We start from the raw sequence: 18,281 nt of genomic DNA, 5'->3' as shown, positions 1-18,281 counted from the left end.
CTCCACACCAATCTAAGTTAGATGAGTTCTTGGATTATGTATATATATGTTTATATATATATATATTTAAATATATTTTATATATATATATTTAAAATATATATATATTTTTTAAGACAACTTTTTAAGAGAAGTTTTATGTTCACAGCAAAATTGAGAGGAAAGAACAGAGATTTTCCATTTACCCACTGTCCCCACACATGCATAGCCTCTCCCATTATCAACATCCCCGACCAGAGTGGTACCTTTCTGTTAGTTAAGTCAAGCTAAGAATGCTTCTACTACTTTTAATAAAAGAAAGCTAAAATAATAGCTAAAATAACACTTACTGAGTTCTTAACAACTTTTTTAGTATCATAATGGTTAAAACCACAGACTCTAGTATTAGACTGCCTGGATTTGAATCCTGCTTCTATTAATTACTGGTTATCTGATGTTGGGCAAGTCACTTTACCTTTGGATGTAAAAGTGTCATCATCATATTACTATTCTTACTCCACAAAGATGGATGTTAATGCTTGAACTGTAATCAGGTCCCAGACAATGACCTGATTTACATAGTTACTCCCTATCTCTATTCCTCACCTCTTTCTCTTCCAGATATATCTGCCCCAGTCGCAGGAAGATGAAGTGCATCTCAGAAGCATCCACTACAAAACTAATGGTTCGCTCATAGCATGCCTTGGCCTCAGCATGATTTCCACTCAGAAAATAGAGATGGCCTTTCACGCCCCAGACGTTAGGGTTCTAAGAAAGTGAAGAACAAGTAGTACATGGGAAGAGGTGGTATTTAAAAGTACATTAATGATCTTTGTTTAACATTTAAATTTAGATGAAGTCCATGTTCTTTTGCAAATTAGAAAGAGGGCCATTCAGTTGCACTGGGAGATACTGTTCTAGGACTGCCCTCTCATTTTTTTCTTGCATTCTTCAAAGCCATTTTGTCTTTGGGGAAAATATTAAGAAAAATATTCATGCATAACCATGATGATGTTCACAATGAGAAAGTAGAAGTTCAGGAAACTTGAAATAGATAAAGTGTCTGCTAAAGAGCTGTCCTTATCCTTTCTCTGTCCTTTGTAAAAGTCATGATTGATTAAGAAAAACAAATGGAAGGAAATTAGATAAATGAGTTTACTGACAGCTGATGACCCCCACCTCTGGTAACCAGAAATCTACCTGTGATATGGCATCACCACCTTTAAGAAGGCCTACTTGTCCCTTCTCCAAACTAAACTTAAGACACTCTAGCAAAAGTTATTACCAGGTAGTCCATCTGAGCTGCTTGCTGAAGGTATTCCTCTGCTTTAGCAAAATCCTTCTTGAGTAGGTGTGTCTGGGCCAGCACCAAGTAATACTCACAGCTGGGGCCTCCATGAGGGCATAATAACTCATGTGCAAGCACTCTGTGTACATACTGCAAGGAAAACTCAGATTATAAGAAACATGTAAATGACTGTATGCTGTCAATTCCATAGCTCTCATGGTTGAAGATTATGTCTCTGATAATAAATAATAAGGAACATATTATAGAATGAAATGATTATCAATTTCAAAAGGTTAGAGGTGAATTATAAACATTCAGTATATCATGGTTCCATTACCAGCTATTCATGTAGTAACATTTCCAAGTGAATTATCTACAGTACTGTATAATTCTGGTCTTGCTGGTCATACTAGATGAGTTTTAGCCTATTGTGTAGCAGACAAAAGCATTTCATCAACCACCCCATTTTCATACGAGGTAACATTTTCAGGCATTTGTATTTATACGGAAACTTAGAGTGAGGCAAAACCTCCCTTTCTAAAATTCTAGACTCAGGATCTTAGAAACATAAATGTCTGTTTCTGCCACACTCTCAAGCATTTGTTATGTTCACCAGTTTTATACTTTGGGCTATACTTTGTTTTTAATATGATATAAGGCCTGCAAATTTGACAAAGTCATATGTACTTGCTAAGAAGAGGGGAAACCCTTCTTCTCCCTTTGTTCTCATCTCAGCCTATAATATAGAAACTTCCACTAATAATGAAACCTTCTTAAGAAAATACTGACGGGGAGGCTCTGCAGCTGTTCCCTCTACCTGCATACTGACTCTTGGACATGGGGGAAAAGTGATTTATTTAATTAGGGAGACAGAGAGACTATTTCTCTATTATGAAAGGTTAGTATATTAAAGCCTCCTGTTTAACGTGGCCCACTCCCACCTAGTTCATAATTCTTGCCCTGTCTTGAGTTGCCCACCCTCAAGTGGCACATGCACTCTATAGGTTGAGGGCCAAATCTCTTGCCTCCTGGATCTTGCTCTCTCTCTTACTGCTCACTTCATGGATATGTTTCTCATTTCCTATGTGGTAGGTAGACCTTACAGGATGCTCTTTTTCTCTGAGAGGAGACAGCAATTCTCCAGCTGTTCTACCTGTGACTGCATGGGTAAATCATATCTGGGACCAGTCACATATCCCGCCCAGTTATATCAATAAAAAATTAGTATTTTTATCCCCCCATATAGCACTGTGTATCTGTTTCCAATTGGTTCAGAACCTGGAAGGGAAGAAGGGTGTGCTTAGGCTCCTGTGAACCCCCAACACTCACATAACATGAGTTCCCACAATAAAGTAACATCAGGCTACATATGACTCAGAGTCTGATTTTGCTTTGCTGGTATTCTATAGGGAGCAGACGTGCAGTGAGGTCTCCTGATGCTCTCTGCAGAGAGTAGTTCATGTTTGAATGTTTATTCCATTGTGTCTATAGTGTGCTCTCAAAGCATGTTTGATTTCTGCATCATACACAGTTAAGCTTGCGAAGACATCACTATGACAGAATAAGTAGTTCATTAAAATCTTTCCCTCTACTTGCCCTTTTTCAAATATTCTGACCTGCACAGCATTGACCTTCATCAAGAAGCGTATGGTCTCCATGAAGATGGTGGCAGGAGTTTGGGAAACACTATAAAGGGTGGGATGCAGACAAGTAGATGACTCTTGACATTCTGATGCTTCTGAAAATATGATATTAAAATAATAGACAATTAGATATAAAGGAAAAATTCAGAAGTTCAGACACATAGCAGGGAGAGTATTCTACTCTAATATATGAGAGAAATTATAATCTTGAAAGCAATAGATTATTCTACAGCAATGGCCCCCAAGGAGATCTTAAAGGTTCTTGAGGTTATTCTACTGGTGGTTCCAAATGCAAGCTGAATGAATAAAAGCTTTTTTTAAAAAAAAAAGTATTCAGATCTTCCTGAATGTGAAACAGATTTGTAGATACTTTGAATCTTTAGATACTGTAAAAATGAAAATTCATTGCCAGAAAATCATAGGTCTATAGTTGGTTACTTCTCTGAGCTAAATGTAAATCCTCACTACAGAAAGAGTTGCATTACTGAGACTGGATTTCAGAGTCTAGCCTCACATGAAGGAATTTAGACAATATTACAGATAAATTAATCAACTTCAAACAAGTTAAGATTGCCATTTTGGTCAGCAAAAGAGTTTTCAACATTGTCTAGTTTGTTTATCCCCTTCGTCCAAGTGGAAATCTTTATTCTAATTACCTTTTTTTGATGGTATCTCCTTCATAAATGTGTTGGATGGTTTTTGGCTGGTAGTTGGATCCTGAGACTGTACAGACAAAATGGGTTCATGTGACTCAGACTGCAGGTTAGAGGATTCATCAAGAAATCCATCTAGAATGGATAATGGAGCTCCTAGTCCTAAAAAGATTAAATTTTAATGAGATAAAAACCTACCTTCCTACATTGTATGTTAAAAGGTTATTACAGGAGATAAATACAATTAATTTCCAAAGCATAGGAAACATAACCCCTAAACATTGCATGGAAAGACTTGTTTTGCAGATTTTTTATATTTCTGAATAATTTAAAGAGTGCAAGCTAAACAGACAGCACAGCTCCTGCCACTATGACCCCCAAGTCGAACCCTTCTGCCAGCCCAAGTCATGATAGTGTCAAACAAATACCTATTACAAAAGCTATATGCTAAGCCTAGAATCTCAAGAATCCAGAGGAGAAGATTAATATTTAGATAATATTAAAACCCTTTAAGAACAGGAATTCTATTTTATTTCACTGTTCAAAAATCACATCATCGGGCTTCCCTGGTGGCGCAGTGGTTGGAGTCCGCCTGCCGATGCAGGGGACACGGGTTCGTGCCCCGGTCCGGGAAGATCCCACATGCTGCGGAGCAGCTGGGCCCGTGAGCCGTGGCCGCTGAGCCTGCGCGTCCGGAGCCTGTGCTCCGCAATGGGAGAGGCCACGGCAGTGAGAGGCCCGCGTACCGAAAAAAAAAAATCACCATCATCATAAGTAGTTATATATGAACATGGCTATATGCCAGGTATTATATTAAGGATTGTAATGTACAATCTTATTTATTTTTCACAACACTATGAGATATACTTATTATGCTCCATTAAACAAAGTGAACCACAGAAAAGTTAAAAAATTTGCTGAAGCTCTTAAACATTCCAAGCTGCCTCTCACATAAACAAATGTTTTAGGAATAAAAATAAAAAGCAATGCTGGTTAGGAAATGATCAGTGCCAGCTGGTTCTGAATCAGAAGAGGTCACTCTCAGCTAGAGAAAAAGATATGGCTTTGAAAAATAGGTAGAAGTTGGATAGGTAGAGAGGTAGGGGCTAAAGCATGGAAGTAGCAAGGTAATTATTTTTATGGGTATTGAGGATTGCATAGTAAAAATTAAGGAAAGGTAGGTTGGGGGCTAGACTGTATTGATATTTGAATGCTAGGAGTTTTCTTCTGTAGGAAAAAGAAGAGGTTTACAATGAAGAGTTTTGAGCAGAAAAATCAGAGGATGAAAGTGGGATTTTATGAAGATTACTCTAGCAGTACTATGCAGCAAGGAGAAAAAAAATGTTGATGGAGACAAAGAAGTCTGTAATAAGGCTGTTATAACATTATGGATATTGGTAATGGAGAGTAGTGTAAATATAAAAGGAAGATGTAGGGAGCATTTTGAAAGAAAACCAAATGGTCTGGGAAATCAACTTGATATTGGGATCGGGGGAAGCTCAAGCAAGCAAGCAAGAAGAAGCAGGGATGACTCTGAGATCATGAGCTTGGGTGCGTAATATAATGATGTAGAGTCAGTTTGAGATATGAGGAGATGAGTTAACTAGTGGAAAAATCCAACTGTTGGATTCTGGAGGGATGTCAAGGTTAAAGATAGAAATCTGGGGCTTCCCTGGTGGCGCAGTGGTTGAGAATCTGCCTGCCAATGCAGGGGACACGGGTTCCAACCCTGGTCTGGGAAGATCCCACATGCCGTGGAGCAACTAGGCCCATGAGCCACAACTACTGAGCCTGAGCATCTGGAGCTTGTGCTCCGCAATAAGAGAGGCCGCGACAGTAAGAGGCCCACGCACTGCCATGAAGAGTGGCCCCCGCTCGCCGCAACTGGAGAAAGACCCAACACAGCCAAAAATAAATAAATAAATAAAAATTATATTAAAAAAAAGATAGAAATCTGACAGTTATCAGAAGTGAAAATAGAAACTGTGAGGGTAGGTGAGCTCCTAGAAAGTACGACAGTATTACTGGGAAATGATTACATCTAATGGGTATGACAAGAAAGTGAAGCAATCAAAGGAAACCCAAACTATTGGAGATGGAGTTAATCCAACATGTATTTCAAGAAAAGAGAATGGTTAAATATGCAGACTGATCATTGAGAAGTGATGATCTTAATGAAAAAAATGAAACTGGAGAGGTGGCCAAAATGGCAGAGTAGGAAGACCCTGAACTCACTGCTTCCCATGGACACACCAAAATTACAACCACTTACAGAACAACTATCTATGAAAATGACACGGAGACTAGAAGAAAATATTTTCCACACCAAAGACTTAAAAAAGGAACCTCAGTGAGATGGTAGGGGGGACAGGGACATGGTATAGTCAGGACCCACACCCTCAGGTTGGTGACTGACATACAAGAGGAATATCACAATCATAGAGGTCCTCCCCAAGGAGTGAGGGGTCATAGTCCTATATCAGGCTCCTCAAACTAGGGATCCTGAACAAGGAAGACAAGCCCCCAGAACATCTGGCTCTGAAAACCACTGGCACTTAGGATCAGGAGAGCTGAAGGACTACAGGAAATAGAGACTCCAATTTTAAAGGGAGCGCACAAAATCTCTCATGCTCCCAGTCCCAGTGCAGAGGCAGTAGTTTGAAAGAAGCCTGGGTCAGACCCACTTGCTGATCTTGGAGAGCCTATTGGATGGCAGGAGGCAACTGGTACTCCCTCTGGGGATGGAGACACTGTTGACAGCCATTTGGGGATCATTCTACCATGATAACACTGGTACTGGCAAGTGCCATTTTAGAATCCTCCCGCTAGCTTACTACCACTGGGGACTGAACCCACCCACCAGGGGGTTGGCACAAGCCATGAGCCCTCCTGGAGCTCACAGACAGCTGCACAGGGATACAGCCTAGCCCACCAGTGGGCCAGCACCAGCCCCAATTCCTGCCAGGGCTGCACAGCCAACCACACAGGAAGCCTACTGTGCCCTCCATTGGGCCCTCAGCCACCACATGAGGCACTGCCTCACAGACAACTGGGCCAGGGCCCAGCTCCGCCTACCAGCATGCCCACATTAGTTCACCTTGCCACAAAAGAAGAATGCATGCAGCCTACATACAGGATACCTCTAGAGCACATAGCTCTGGTGACGAGAATCGAGTGCCCTGCTGGGCCCCATTGGACATCTCCTACATAAGGCCATTTCTTCAAGATTGGGAAGTGTAACCAACTTACCTCCCTACCACACAGAAATAAACAGAGAATTGGGCAAAATGAAGAGACAGATGAATATGTTACCAATGAAAGAACAAGACATAACCTCAGTAACAGAACTAAAAAAAGTGGAGATAAGCAATCTTTCCACTTCTTTGAATCATCTTCAGTTGCCTTTATCAGTTTTTTATAGTTCTCAGCAGATAAGTCTCTCACCTCCTTGGTCAGGTTTATTCCTATGTATTTTGTTTTGTTTTCTTTTTTGGATATGATTTTAAAAGGATTGTTTTTTGTTTTGTTTTGTTTTGACTTTCCCTTTCTGATATTTCATTGCTAGTGTAAAGAAATGCAACAGATTTCTGTATGTCAATCTTGTATCCTGCTACCTTGCTGAATTTGTTTATCAGTTCTAGAAGTTTTTGTGTGAAATCTTTAGGGTTTTCTCCATATAGTATCATGTCATGTGCATATAATGACAATTATACCTCTTCCCTTACAATCTGGATACCTTTTATTTCTTTTTCTTGTCTGATTGCTGTGGCTAGGACTTCCAATACCATGTTGAATAGAAGGGGTAAGAGTGGGCATCCTTGTCTTGTTCCAGATTTTAGTGGGAAGGCTTTTAGCTTTTCACCGTTGAGTATTATATTAGCTGTGCGTTTGTTATAAATAGCTTTTATTATGTTGAGATATGTTCCCTGTATACCTACTTTGGTAAGACTTTTTATCATGAATGGATGTTGAATTTTGTCAAATGCTTTTTCTGCATCTATTGAGATGATCATGTAGTTTTTGTCTTTTCTTTTGTTGATGTGGTGTATCACATTGATTGATTTGCATATGTTGAACCGTCCTTGTGAACTTGGGATAAACTTGGTCATACTGTATGATCTTTTTTTACGTGTTGTTGGATTCGGTTTGCTAATATTTTGTTGAGAATTTTTCATTAAATACAAAGTTAAAAGAAAAGATATGATAACTATATAAGCAGAAATCAATAAAATTAAAATTGAAAATTAATAGAGAAGATTAATGAAACCAAAAGTTGGCTCTTTGAAAAGATTAATAAAATCAATAAGTCGTTAGCCAGGCTAACTAAAAAAAAAAAAGAAAGAAAGAAAAAGAGGACATATTACTAATATCAGAAATGAAAGAAGAGACATCACTACAGATCCCATGGACATTAAAAAGATAGTAAAGGGCTTCCCTGGTGGTGCAGTGGTTAAGAATCCACCTGCCAATGCAGGGGACACGGGTTTGAGCCCTGGTCCAGGAAGATCCCACATGCCGCGGAACAACTAAGCCTGTGTGCCACAACTACTGATCCTGCACTCTACAGCCCACGAGCCAAAACTACTGAACCCTCGTGCCACACTACTGAAGTGCACGCACCTAGCGCCCATGCTCTGCAACAAGAGAAGCCACTTCAATGAGAAGCCCACACACAGCAACAAAGAGTAGCCCCCACTCACCGCAACTAGAGAAAGCCCACGTGCAGCAATGAAGACCCAATGCAGCCAAATAAATAAATAAATTTTTTAAAAAGATAGTAAAGGAATATTATGAACACTTATGTGCCCACAAATTTAATAACCTAGATGAAATGGACCAACTTCCTAAAAAACATAATCTTCCAAAACTTACACAAGGAGAAACAGACAATCTGAATAGGACTATATCTGTTAAATATACTGAATCAGTAATTAATAACCTTCCAATACAGAAAATACAAGGGTCAGATGGGTTCACTGGTGAATTCTCCCAAACATTTAAATAAGAGATTATACCATTTCTATACAATATCTTTAAGAGGACAGAAGCAGAAGGAATACTTCCTAAGTCATTCTATGAGGCCAACATTTTCCTAATACCAAAACCAGACAAAGACTTTACAAGACAAGAAAACTACAGACTATTATCTCTCATGAACATAGACTCAAAAATTGTCAACAAAATATTAGCAAATCAAATTCAACAATATATAAAAGAATTATACACCATGGCCAAATAGGATTTAACATAGGTATGCAAGGCTGGTTGAACTTTCAAAGATTGACTAATGTAATCCAGAATATCAACAGGCTAAAGAAGAAAATCATATGATCATATCAATAGATGCAGAAAAAGCATTTGACAAAATCTAACGCCTCTTCAAGATAAAAACTCTCAGTAAACTAGGAATTGAGGGAAACTTCCTGGACTTGATTAAGAATATATACAAAAAACTATAGCTATCATCATACTTAGTGGTAAGAAACTTGAAGTTTTCCCACAAGGTCAGAAACAAGGGAAGGATGTCCCTTCTCACCACTGCTTTTCAACATCATACATTATACTGTAAGTCCTGGCTATGCAACAAGACAAGAAAAAGAAATAAAAGAAATACAAATTGGGAAGGAAGGAATACAAATTGAGAAGGAATAAATACAACTGTCTTTGTTTGCAAAAGATATGATTGTCTATGTAGAAAGTCCAAAAGAAGTGACCAAAAATACTCCTGGAACTAATAAGCAATTATAGCAAAATTGCAGGATACAAGGTTAATATATAAAAGTTAATCTATATACCAGCAACAAATAAGTGCAATTTGAAATTTAAGCACAACACTATCTATATTGGCATCCAAAAAATGAAAAACTTAGGTATAAATCTGACAAAATATATACAAGTTCTGTATAAGGAAAACTACAATCTATGATGAACTAAATCAAAAAAGAACTAAATAAATGGAGAGATAGTTCATGTTAATGGATAGGAAGATTCACTATCATCAGGATGTCAGTTCTTCCCAATTTGATCTATGGATTCAATGCAATCCCAATCAAAGTCCCAGAAAGTTATTCTGTGGATATCAAAAAACTGATTCTAAAGTTTATATGGAGAGGCAAAAGACACAGAACAGCTAACATAATATTTAAGGAGAACAAAGTTGGAGAACTGACCCTACCTGACTTCAAGACACACTATAAAGCTTCAATAATCAAGACAGTGTGGTACTGCCAAAAGAATAGACAAATAGATTGGTGGAACAGAATAGGGAGCCCAGAAATAGACCCACATTAATATAAACTAATCTTTGACAAAAAAACAAAGGTAATACAATTGAGCAAAGATAGACTTTTCAGCAAATAGCAGTGGAACAATTGGACATCTACATGCAAAAAAATGAATCTAAACACAGACATCATAACATCACAAAAATTAACTCAAAATGGATCACAGGGCTTCCCTGGTGGTACAGTGGTTGAGAGTCCGCTTGCAGATGCAGGGGACACGGGTTCGTGCCCCGGTCCGGGAGGATCCCACATGCCGCGGAGCGGCTGGGCCCGTGAGCCATGGCCGCTGAGCCTGCGCCTCCGGAGCCTGTGCTCCGCAACGGGAGAGGCCACAACAGTGAGAGGCCTGCATACCGCAAAAAAAAAAAAAAAGGATCACAGAACTAAGTGTAAAATGCAAAAACTATAAAACTCCTAGAAGATAACATAAGAGAAAACCTAGATGACATTGAGTATGGCTATTTAGATAGAACACCAAAGGCATGACCCATGAAAGAAGGAATTGACAAGCTGGACTTCACTGAAACTAAAAACTCAGGCTCTGCAAAGGACAATGTGAAGAGAATGAGAAGACAAGCCATAGGACTGGGAGAAAATGTTTGCAAAAGACACATCTGATAAAAGACTTAGTCAAAATATACAAAGAACTCTTAAAACTAACAATAAGAATATAAAGGACTTGATTAAAAAGTGGCCAAAGACCTTAACATACATCTCACCAAAGAAGATATACAGATGGCACATAAGCTTTTAAGATACTGCATATCATATGTCACCAGGCATGGTGATAATGGGGCAGAAAGACTATGCATGTGTGGAGGCAAGAAGTATATGTGAAATCTCTATACTTTCCTTTTAATCTTGCTGTGAACCTAAAACTGCTCTAAAAAATGAAGTGTATTTAAAAATAAAAGATTAATATGAAAAATCATATTCTAATAAATTTTTAAAACTAGATGAAATTGATGAACTCTTAAAAGTATAAAATACCATGAATAACACAATAAGAAATACAGAATGCAAATTCTTAAAGATTAAGAAAATGAAATGATAGTCAATACCTCCTTTGCCAAAAACCCCAGGTCCCAGTTGTTTTATGGTTGAGTTCTGCCAAATGTTTAAGTCAAAATCAACTGTATCATATATAAGTTGATACAGAAGAGCAAAGGAAAGGTGCCAAATAATCTTGATTATAAAAATAGACGACAGGGGGCTTCCCTGGTGGCGCAGTGGTTTAGAGTCCGCCTGCCAGTGCAGGGGACATGGGTTCGTGCCCTGGTCCGGGAAGATCCCACATGCCGCGGAGCGGCTGGGCCCGTGAGCCATGGCTGCTGAGCCTGTGCTCCGCAACGGGACAGGCCACAACACTGAGAGGCCCACGTACCGCAAAAAAAAAAAAAAAAAAAAAAATAGACGACAAAAGAAAATTACCGTCTATTTCATTTATGAACATAGATGCAAAGATCCAAAATAAAGCATTAGCTATTCAAATCCAAAGGTATATTAAAAACTAATACATTATGATCAAGTAGGATTTCCAATTATTGCAAGAATTGTTCAATATAAAAGAAATCTGTCAATGTTGTTCACTGTATTAATAGATAAAAGGAGAAAATTATTTTTTTCAACCGATGCAGAAAAAGAATTTGATAAAGATCAACACCTATTAATGAAAAAAACTCTTTGGAAATTAAGAATAGAAGAGATCCTCCTTAATTCTGTAAAGGTTTTTCAGAAAAAGCTTACAGCATATTTTACATTTAATAGACAAACTTTAAACTCATTCCCCTTAAGACAGGAAAGAAGACAATGCTGAACAACACAACTAATATACAACATATTATTGTAGATAATAAAAAGACATGAGTAGTATGAGGATTGGGAGGAAAACGTACACTGTCATTATTGGCAGATGATATGATAATCATATTCTGGAAAAAAATAACAGAATTAATAATCTATTTGAATCAATAAGAGTCAAATAAGATTGTCATATACAAGTTCAATCTAAAAAACAACAGTATACACTAAAATCTAAAATGTAGAAAATCAACAGCATACACTAAAAAATACAGCAATAACCAACTAGAAAACATAATTAAAATAAGATACTATTATGATAGCAATGGAATCTATAAAATATCTATGAATTACTTAAACAGGGCCTCACTGGAAAAAAATGTTATAACTTTAATAAAGAACCCAGAAGATGACCAGAGTAAATGGAGAGATCCTCCACACACTTGGATGTAATGGTTTAATAATATGTAGATGTTAATTAGCCCTAAATTTATCTATAAATTCAATACAGTCCAAATAAAATTTCCAACTGGATTTTTAATGTACTTGATAAACTCACTATAAAATTCATACAGATGAATAAACATTCATGAATAGGTAAGTCAGGTATAAAAAAGGCAAGTAAATGGGAGAACCTCATATGTCAGATACGAAGGCATACTATAACACCACAGCAATAAAAAGAGTGTGATATTGTTTTAAGATCAGACAAATGAGACAGAACACAGAGCTCAGAGACATATATACCTTAAATCAAAGGATAAAAGATGATGGTTTAATAGACGGTTTTGAGAAAACTAGATCTATATGTGGAGAAAAATAAAATTTGATGCCTACCTTGCATCACAGTCAAAGATGGAATCCTGATAGATTAAAGATCTAAGTAGGGACTTCCCTGGTGGTGTAGTGGTTAAGAACCCGCCTGCCAATGCAGGGAACACAGGTTTGAGACCTGGTCTGGGAAGATCCCACATGCCGCGGAGCAACTAAGCCTGTGCGCCACAACTACTGAGCCTGCGCTCTAGAGCCCGTGAGCCATAACTACTGAGGCCGCGTGCCACAACTACTGAAGCCCACACACCTACAGCCCGTGCTCCGCAACAAGAGAAGCCACCACAATGAGAAGCCCGCATGCTGCAATGAAGAGTAGCCCCCGCTCACTGCTACTAGAGAAAGCCCACGTACAGCAACGAGGACCCAAGGCGGCCAAAAATAAATAAATAAAATAATAAAAATAAATTTTTAAAATGATCTAAATGTAAAACTAATATTATAAAGTTAATTGAAGAAAATGTGACTTGAGGCAAGAACTATTTAAACAAAACTTCAAAGGCACAAAACTACAAAGCATTTGGAGAGTTGAACAACACAATCAACTAATTAAACCTACTTATAGAGCACTCCACTCAATGACAGCAGAATACACACTCTTTTCAAGTGTATATGGGATCAAGACAGATCAAACACTAGACCATAAAACAAGTCCAAATAAATTTAAAAGGATTCAAATCATGCAAAGCACATTTTCTAATCACAATGAAATTAAATTAGAAATAAAAAACAAAGACATCTGGAAAAATCCCCAAATATTTAGAAAATAAAAAACATACTGTTAGATAACCAAGGGTCCCAGCTATTCAACTTCTAAATATTTACCCAAGATAATGAAAGTATATGTCTATACAAAGACTTGTACACAAATATCCATAGCAGCTTTATTTTAATAGTCCCAAACTAGAAACAACCCAAATATATATCAACAGGTGACTAAATAAACATACCGTGGTATCTCTGTACATCAGGATACTATTTAGAAATAAAAAATGACGAACTACTGATATGGGCAACAACATGTTTGAAACTCAAAATAATTAGGCTTAATGGAAGAAGTCAGACAAAAAAGAGTATATACTGTGTGATTCTGTTTAATTCTAAAATTCTAGAATATGCAAACTCATCTACAGTGATAGAATATGCAAACTCATCTATAGTGACAGAAAGTTGACTGGAAATAGGAGCAAGAGAAAGAGATTACAAATGGGCACAAGGGAAGTTTGGGGGATTTGGGATATGTTCATTATCTTGATTGTGGTGATGTTTCCATGGGTGTGTTCATATGTCAAAACATCAAATTGTACATTAAATATGTGCAGTTTATGAAATGTCCATTATACCTCAAACTGTTGAAAATACATGTTCACAAAATAACAATGTACAATAACTTATAAATAAAATAACATATGGAAGAAACACATAAACAAAAATATACACATTAAATACATTAGAATGACTGATTTCCTAAAGTGGAGGAAAGGAGAATGTCAATGAAGAACAGGAAAAAAATACAGTGTATAAATAAACAAATAAATTTAACAATCACAAGAATGGGACCTTACATACTGGGGAAGAGAGTGAGGGGAAAAAGAATGAAATTTACTCAGCTAAAATGATACCCCTTTTAGGGATACACAGAGACAGTAAATTCTCTAAGTCTCAAAAAACTGAATAGCAACAAGTAGAAGCTTCCAACTTTCTGTCACATGAATGAGGAAACACTTAGAAGGACTCTTTCCTGGTATCCCTGGAACAACTCAAAACTCCACCTTCTCATTCATTTAACAGCTATTTACTGAGTACCTACTATGTGCCAGGTCCTACTCATAAGGCCAGTAATTTTTTCCAATAGCCACTCATCATCTCCCTGGTCCTACCTGCTGGGACTTCCACCTTGACTGCTGCTGTAGAAGAACCACTGGTTATTCCCCAAGGGCCTAAACAGGAGTCGTCTTTCCCTCCTTCTTCAACATACTCCACAGTACCGGTGCTCCTCTGCTTTGTAACTTGTGCCTGAAGCACTCGTGCCTGAAGCTGTTTGAAGGCTTCATGAAATGCCATTTCCATTCGAATATCATTGTTTTGAATTTCATAGTACAAGCCTGAAGAAAAAAAGATGTTGAAATAAATGTGACTAATTTCCCACCATCATATGCTGAAGAATGACAACATTTCACTTAAATTTCCCACACTTTTACTAAAGTTTAAGAACTACACAATGAGCCATTTAAGAGTGGAAAGAGAAAGGGAAAATCTTCTAATGAAAGAAAACACATTCATATCACAGGAAAATATCAAACCAAGTAAAGTCCAGGCTACAACATTAGTTGGCTCCAAGCAAGTAGCATCTTCAAAGAAAATTTCTGCCTGTTCATAGTTCTCCATCAGGACAGCCAGGACACCACACAGCAACAAGCTGAGAAAAGACCACCAATATGATTAACAACATGGTCCCATGTCACAGTCATGGAACGAAGACAATTTCATATAGAAGCTTATCTGCTCCTACTCATTCCTTATCTCCCTTCCAACCATACCTGTGGATATGATTCTGGTTCAGGGAAAGGGCTTTCCGAAAACACTCTTGTGCTTTGATATTGTCTTCAGTTAGGAGGCAGAAGGCACCGTAGTCCAGCCAGTGCTCCAGGTTCTGGGGCTCACGAACCAACCTCTATCACATGAAACATCAGGAGGACCAAGGTTATTGTGACGCTATGTCATATTCTTTATGCACACAACATCACACAGTAAGCACTCCATAAATACTATAAGCTCTATGAAAGTAGAAACTATGACTAAGAAGTCATAGAACAGTCCAAATGCCTAGAACAGTCACTTCTCTGGCTTATAGTATGTGGTCAATAAATATTTGATGAAATAATGTAAAAAATGAATCCTCAACTCATTGCTTCCTAGTGTCAGTGTTCTGGTCATCATACGCTCATCCAATTACTTGGGAACCAAAAGGTTCATTTTATATTTCATTTTAAAGATTTACATATAATCATTTCTGTCACAGTCTTGAGAATGCAAACATAAGCTTATCCACAAATACGTAATAATAAAAGCAACTCATAATGAGTTAAAACTATAAAACATTGCTGAAAGAAATTAAAGAAGACATAAACAAATGGAAATACATTCCATGTTCACAGATTGCAAGACTTAATATTGTTAAGATATCATACAGTCCAAAGCAATTTACAGATTCAATGCAATATCTATCAAAATTCCAATGCTGTGTTTTGCAGAAATATAAAAGCCCATTCTAAAGTTCATATGGAATCTTAAGGGACCCTGAATATCCAAAGCAATGTTAAAAAAGAGCAAAACTGGAAGACCCACACTTCCTGATTTCAAAACTTATAAAGCTATAGTAATCAGCCTGATACTGGTATAAAGACAGACATAGAGACCAAGGGAATAGAACAGAGAGCCCAGAAATAAATCGTAGCATATATGGTCAAATCACTTTTGACAAAGGTGACAAGACCATTCAATAGGGAAAGGACGGTCTTTTAAGCAAACTGTGCTAAGAAAACTGGATATCCACATGCAAAGATTGAAGTTGGACCCTTACCTAATACCATATACCAAAAATAACTCAAATGAATCAAAAACTTAAATGTAAGACCTAAAACTATAAAACTCTGAGAAGAAAACAGGGCAATAGCTTCACAACATTGGATTTGATTTTTCCTCCAGCTGGCTATGTTCCCATTAAGTACACATTTTCCCCTCTCCCCACACCAAAACCTTTGCACCAGAGGAGGGGTGTCCTGAAGCAACTGGGGCCCATGTGCATACAGAGGTCCAATGCACTGCCTGTGTAGGCATCAGTGGCTCTTCTCAGATGCAACCCAGGGTCGAGTCTTTTCCCTGGTTGTGGTCCCCAGATCCAATGCTGCTGTGGCATGGTCTAAGTGGGGCTGGAACATTGGCTTGGCCTGGGCCCAGGTGCGTGGTGAGGCAGCCATGGGAAACCTGGCAGCCAGTAGGGCAGACCTATCTCTGCCTTGCCTCAAGGGCAAGCCAGGACGCTTGCACCCCTCAGGAGCGGAGTCCAGGCTTCTCCAGCCTTTTTATCCGTCCCAGCAGTCCTCCAACCAGCCAAGGTGGCTTGTCTCCTCTGCATAGGAACCCAGGACTGGGATACCCAGTCTGTGGCTTGACCTACTTACTCCCCAGTGTGGGTATACACCAGTGCAATCTCCCCTTTCCTCTGAGTCCCCTCCGAGGGGCACAGATCCTAACCAGATCTCCCCTTCTACTTTTCTTCCCCTTCTACTCAATTGTGTGTGTATCTTTCTCAGAGCCTTGGTTGTACAGGAGTCCTTCTGCCAGTTTCCAGTTAGTTTTCACTGAGAATTGTTCTACATGTAGATGTATTTTTAATGTGTTCGTGGTGGGGAAGTGAGTTTCATGCCCTCTTACTTTGTCATCTTGATCTCTGCCTCTCGAGGTTCATTTTCTGCATATGGATAACCAACTGTTCTAACACAATTTTTTGAAAAGACTATCCTTTCTGCATTGAATTTGTAAACAACTTTGTTGAAAATATAATGGCCTTATTTGTGTGCACCTATATTTGGACTCTGTTTTATTGATCTATGTGTCTATCCTTTCACCAATAAGGTTGGATTTTAAACAATCAGAAACTACTCTTTATTATACCCATATTGTACAAATAGCAGTAATGACAACCACCAGAAAGATGTTTAATTACCTCTTCATAGTACACTGTTGCCATTTCATAGTTCTCATTGACTTCTGCTTCAAATGCAAAGAGTCGAAGCTGTTCACTGCTGGTATAAATGGTTGAAGGAGTGCCTTGGACATCATCTGGCATGGCCTTGTCATCATCAAGATATTAGGCAGACGAAATGAAGCAATTACAAGTAGAGAAGTTTTATAAGAATAAACCAAATGTGAGACTCTAGTCAAGATGTCAAAAATGATATTGAGGTTTCATACAGTCTTGCCAATACACTAAGAGAGTGAGAGTGAACCAAAGGATTAATATCAAGGGTGAAATAGAATCTCAGGGATCTGAGTACCAACAGTCTAAGCTCATGGAAGTGAGTAAAAAATTATTCAGGGCACAACTGCTCTCTTCAACCCTTAGGGCAGCCAGAATCCCTAAGTCACTTCTAACCTCAAACAGCTTCTTTCACTTTCTCTAGTGTACAGACAAATATTATCATTTTTTAGGTGTCATGACATGAAAAGGGTTGGCAAGAACTAGCTAGAGTCTTTAAACATCAAGAAAACACGAGCCCAGGGTAAATCTTTGGCAGCTACATCTACGTTTTCAGTGGGATATATAGACAGATAGATTCTACAAAGGAGACATTTTAGAAATAGCCAGAAAGGTAGAAGGAAAAATAATATATCCTATATACCCAGATAGGAAACCAAGTCTGGTAATAACAAGTAATCTCTTGGGCCAGACGCTATGGCCAGGGAAGACCCCCACCCCACCCCACCAAATTCTTTAACTACAAATAAAAATAATACCACTGACTTGAACAAGTCGAGTTACTAAGGAATGTGAAGAGTAAAGCTAAATTTGAGATGGGCCAAAGTAAGCTTTTGATCATTGATTAATGCCTCTGTTCTTTGTTCTTTTTAATTTTGGTGACTTTGACCTCCAAATCCCTACAGCAACACACTGCCATGCCCAAACCAGAAATATTATACCTCTAATATCCACTCCCCAAACCCACATTGCAAGCCTTCTCCCTTCTTGTCATTTAGTCCCCTTAAAACTCCTCTCTGACTTCCAATATGCTGATCATTT

At 38.2% G+C, this 18,281-nt stretch overlaps 1 protein-coding gene across 7 annotated transcripts in view; it reads right to left on the bottom strand.

The window, feature by feature from the left end:
- CFAP70 (cilia and flagella associated protein 70) overlaps positions 1-18,281 on the bottom strand; it is an 88,648-nt gene that overhangs the window by 15,381 nt on the left and 54,986 nt on the right. For all 7 annotated transcript variants that reach the window (XM_073793468.1, XM_073793469.1, XM_033842478.2 and 4 more), the window contains 8 exons: positions 17,208-17,333; positions 15,019-15,152; positions 14,782-14,897; positions 14,359-14,583; positions 3,567-3,725; positions 2,884-3,005; positions 1,265-1,417; positions 586-747 (listed from right to left, as the gene is read on the bottom strand). In XM_073793468.1, coding sequence (XP_073649569.1) covers positions 586-747; positions 1,265-1,417; positions 2,884-3,005; positions 3,567-3,725; positions 14,359-14,583; positions 14,782-14,897; positions 15,019-15,152; positions 17,208-17,333 — 1,197 coding nt within the window. The remainder of the gene's footprint in view (positions 1-585; positions 748-1,264; positions 1,418-2,883; positions 3,006-3,566; positions 3,726-14,358; positions 14,584-14,781; positions 14,898-15,018; positions 15,153-17,207; positions 17,334-18,281) is intronic.

The sequence above is a fragment of the Tursiops truncatus genome, chromosome 16, assembly GCF_011762595.2.
Source record: "Tursiops truncatus isolate mTurTru1 chromosome 16, mTurTru1.mat.Y, whole genome shotgun sequence".
NCBI classification, from domain to species: Eukaryota; Metazoa; Chordata; class Mammalia; order Artiodactyla; family Delphinidae; genus Tursiops; species Tursiops truncatus.
The sequence above is the reverse complement of the archived record's forward strand: the minus strand, read 5'-3'. Positions and strand labels throughout refer to the sequence as shown.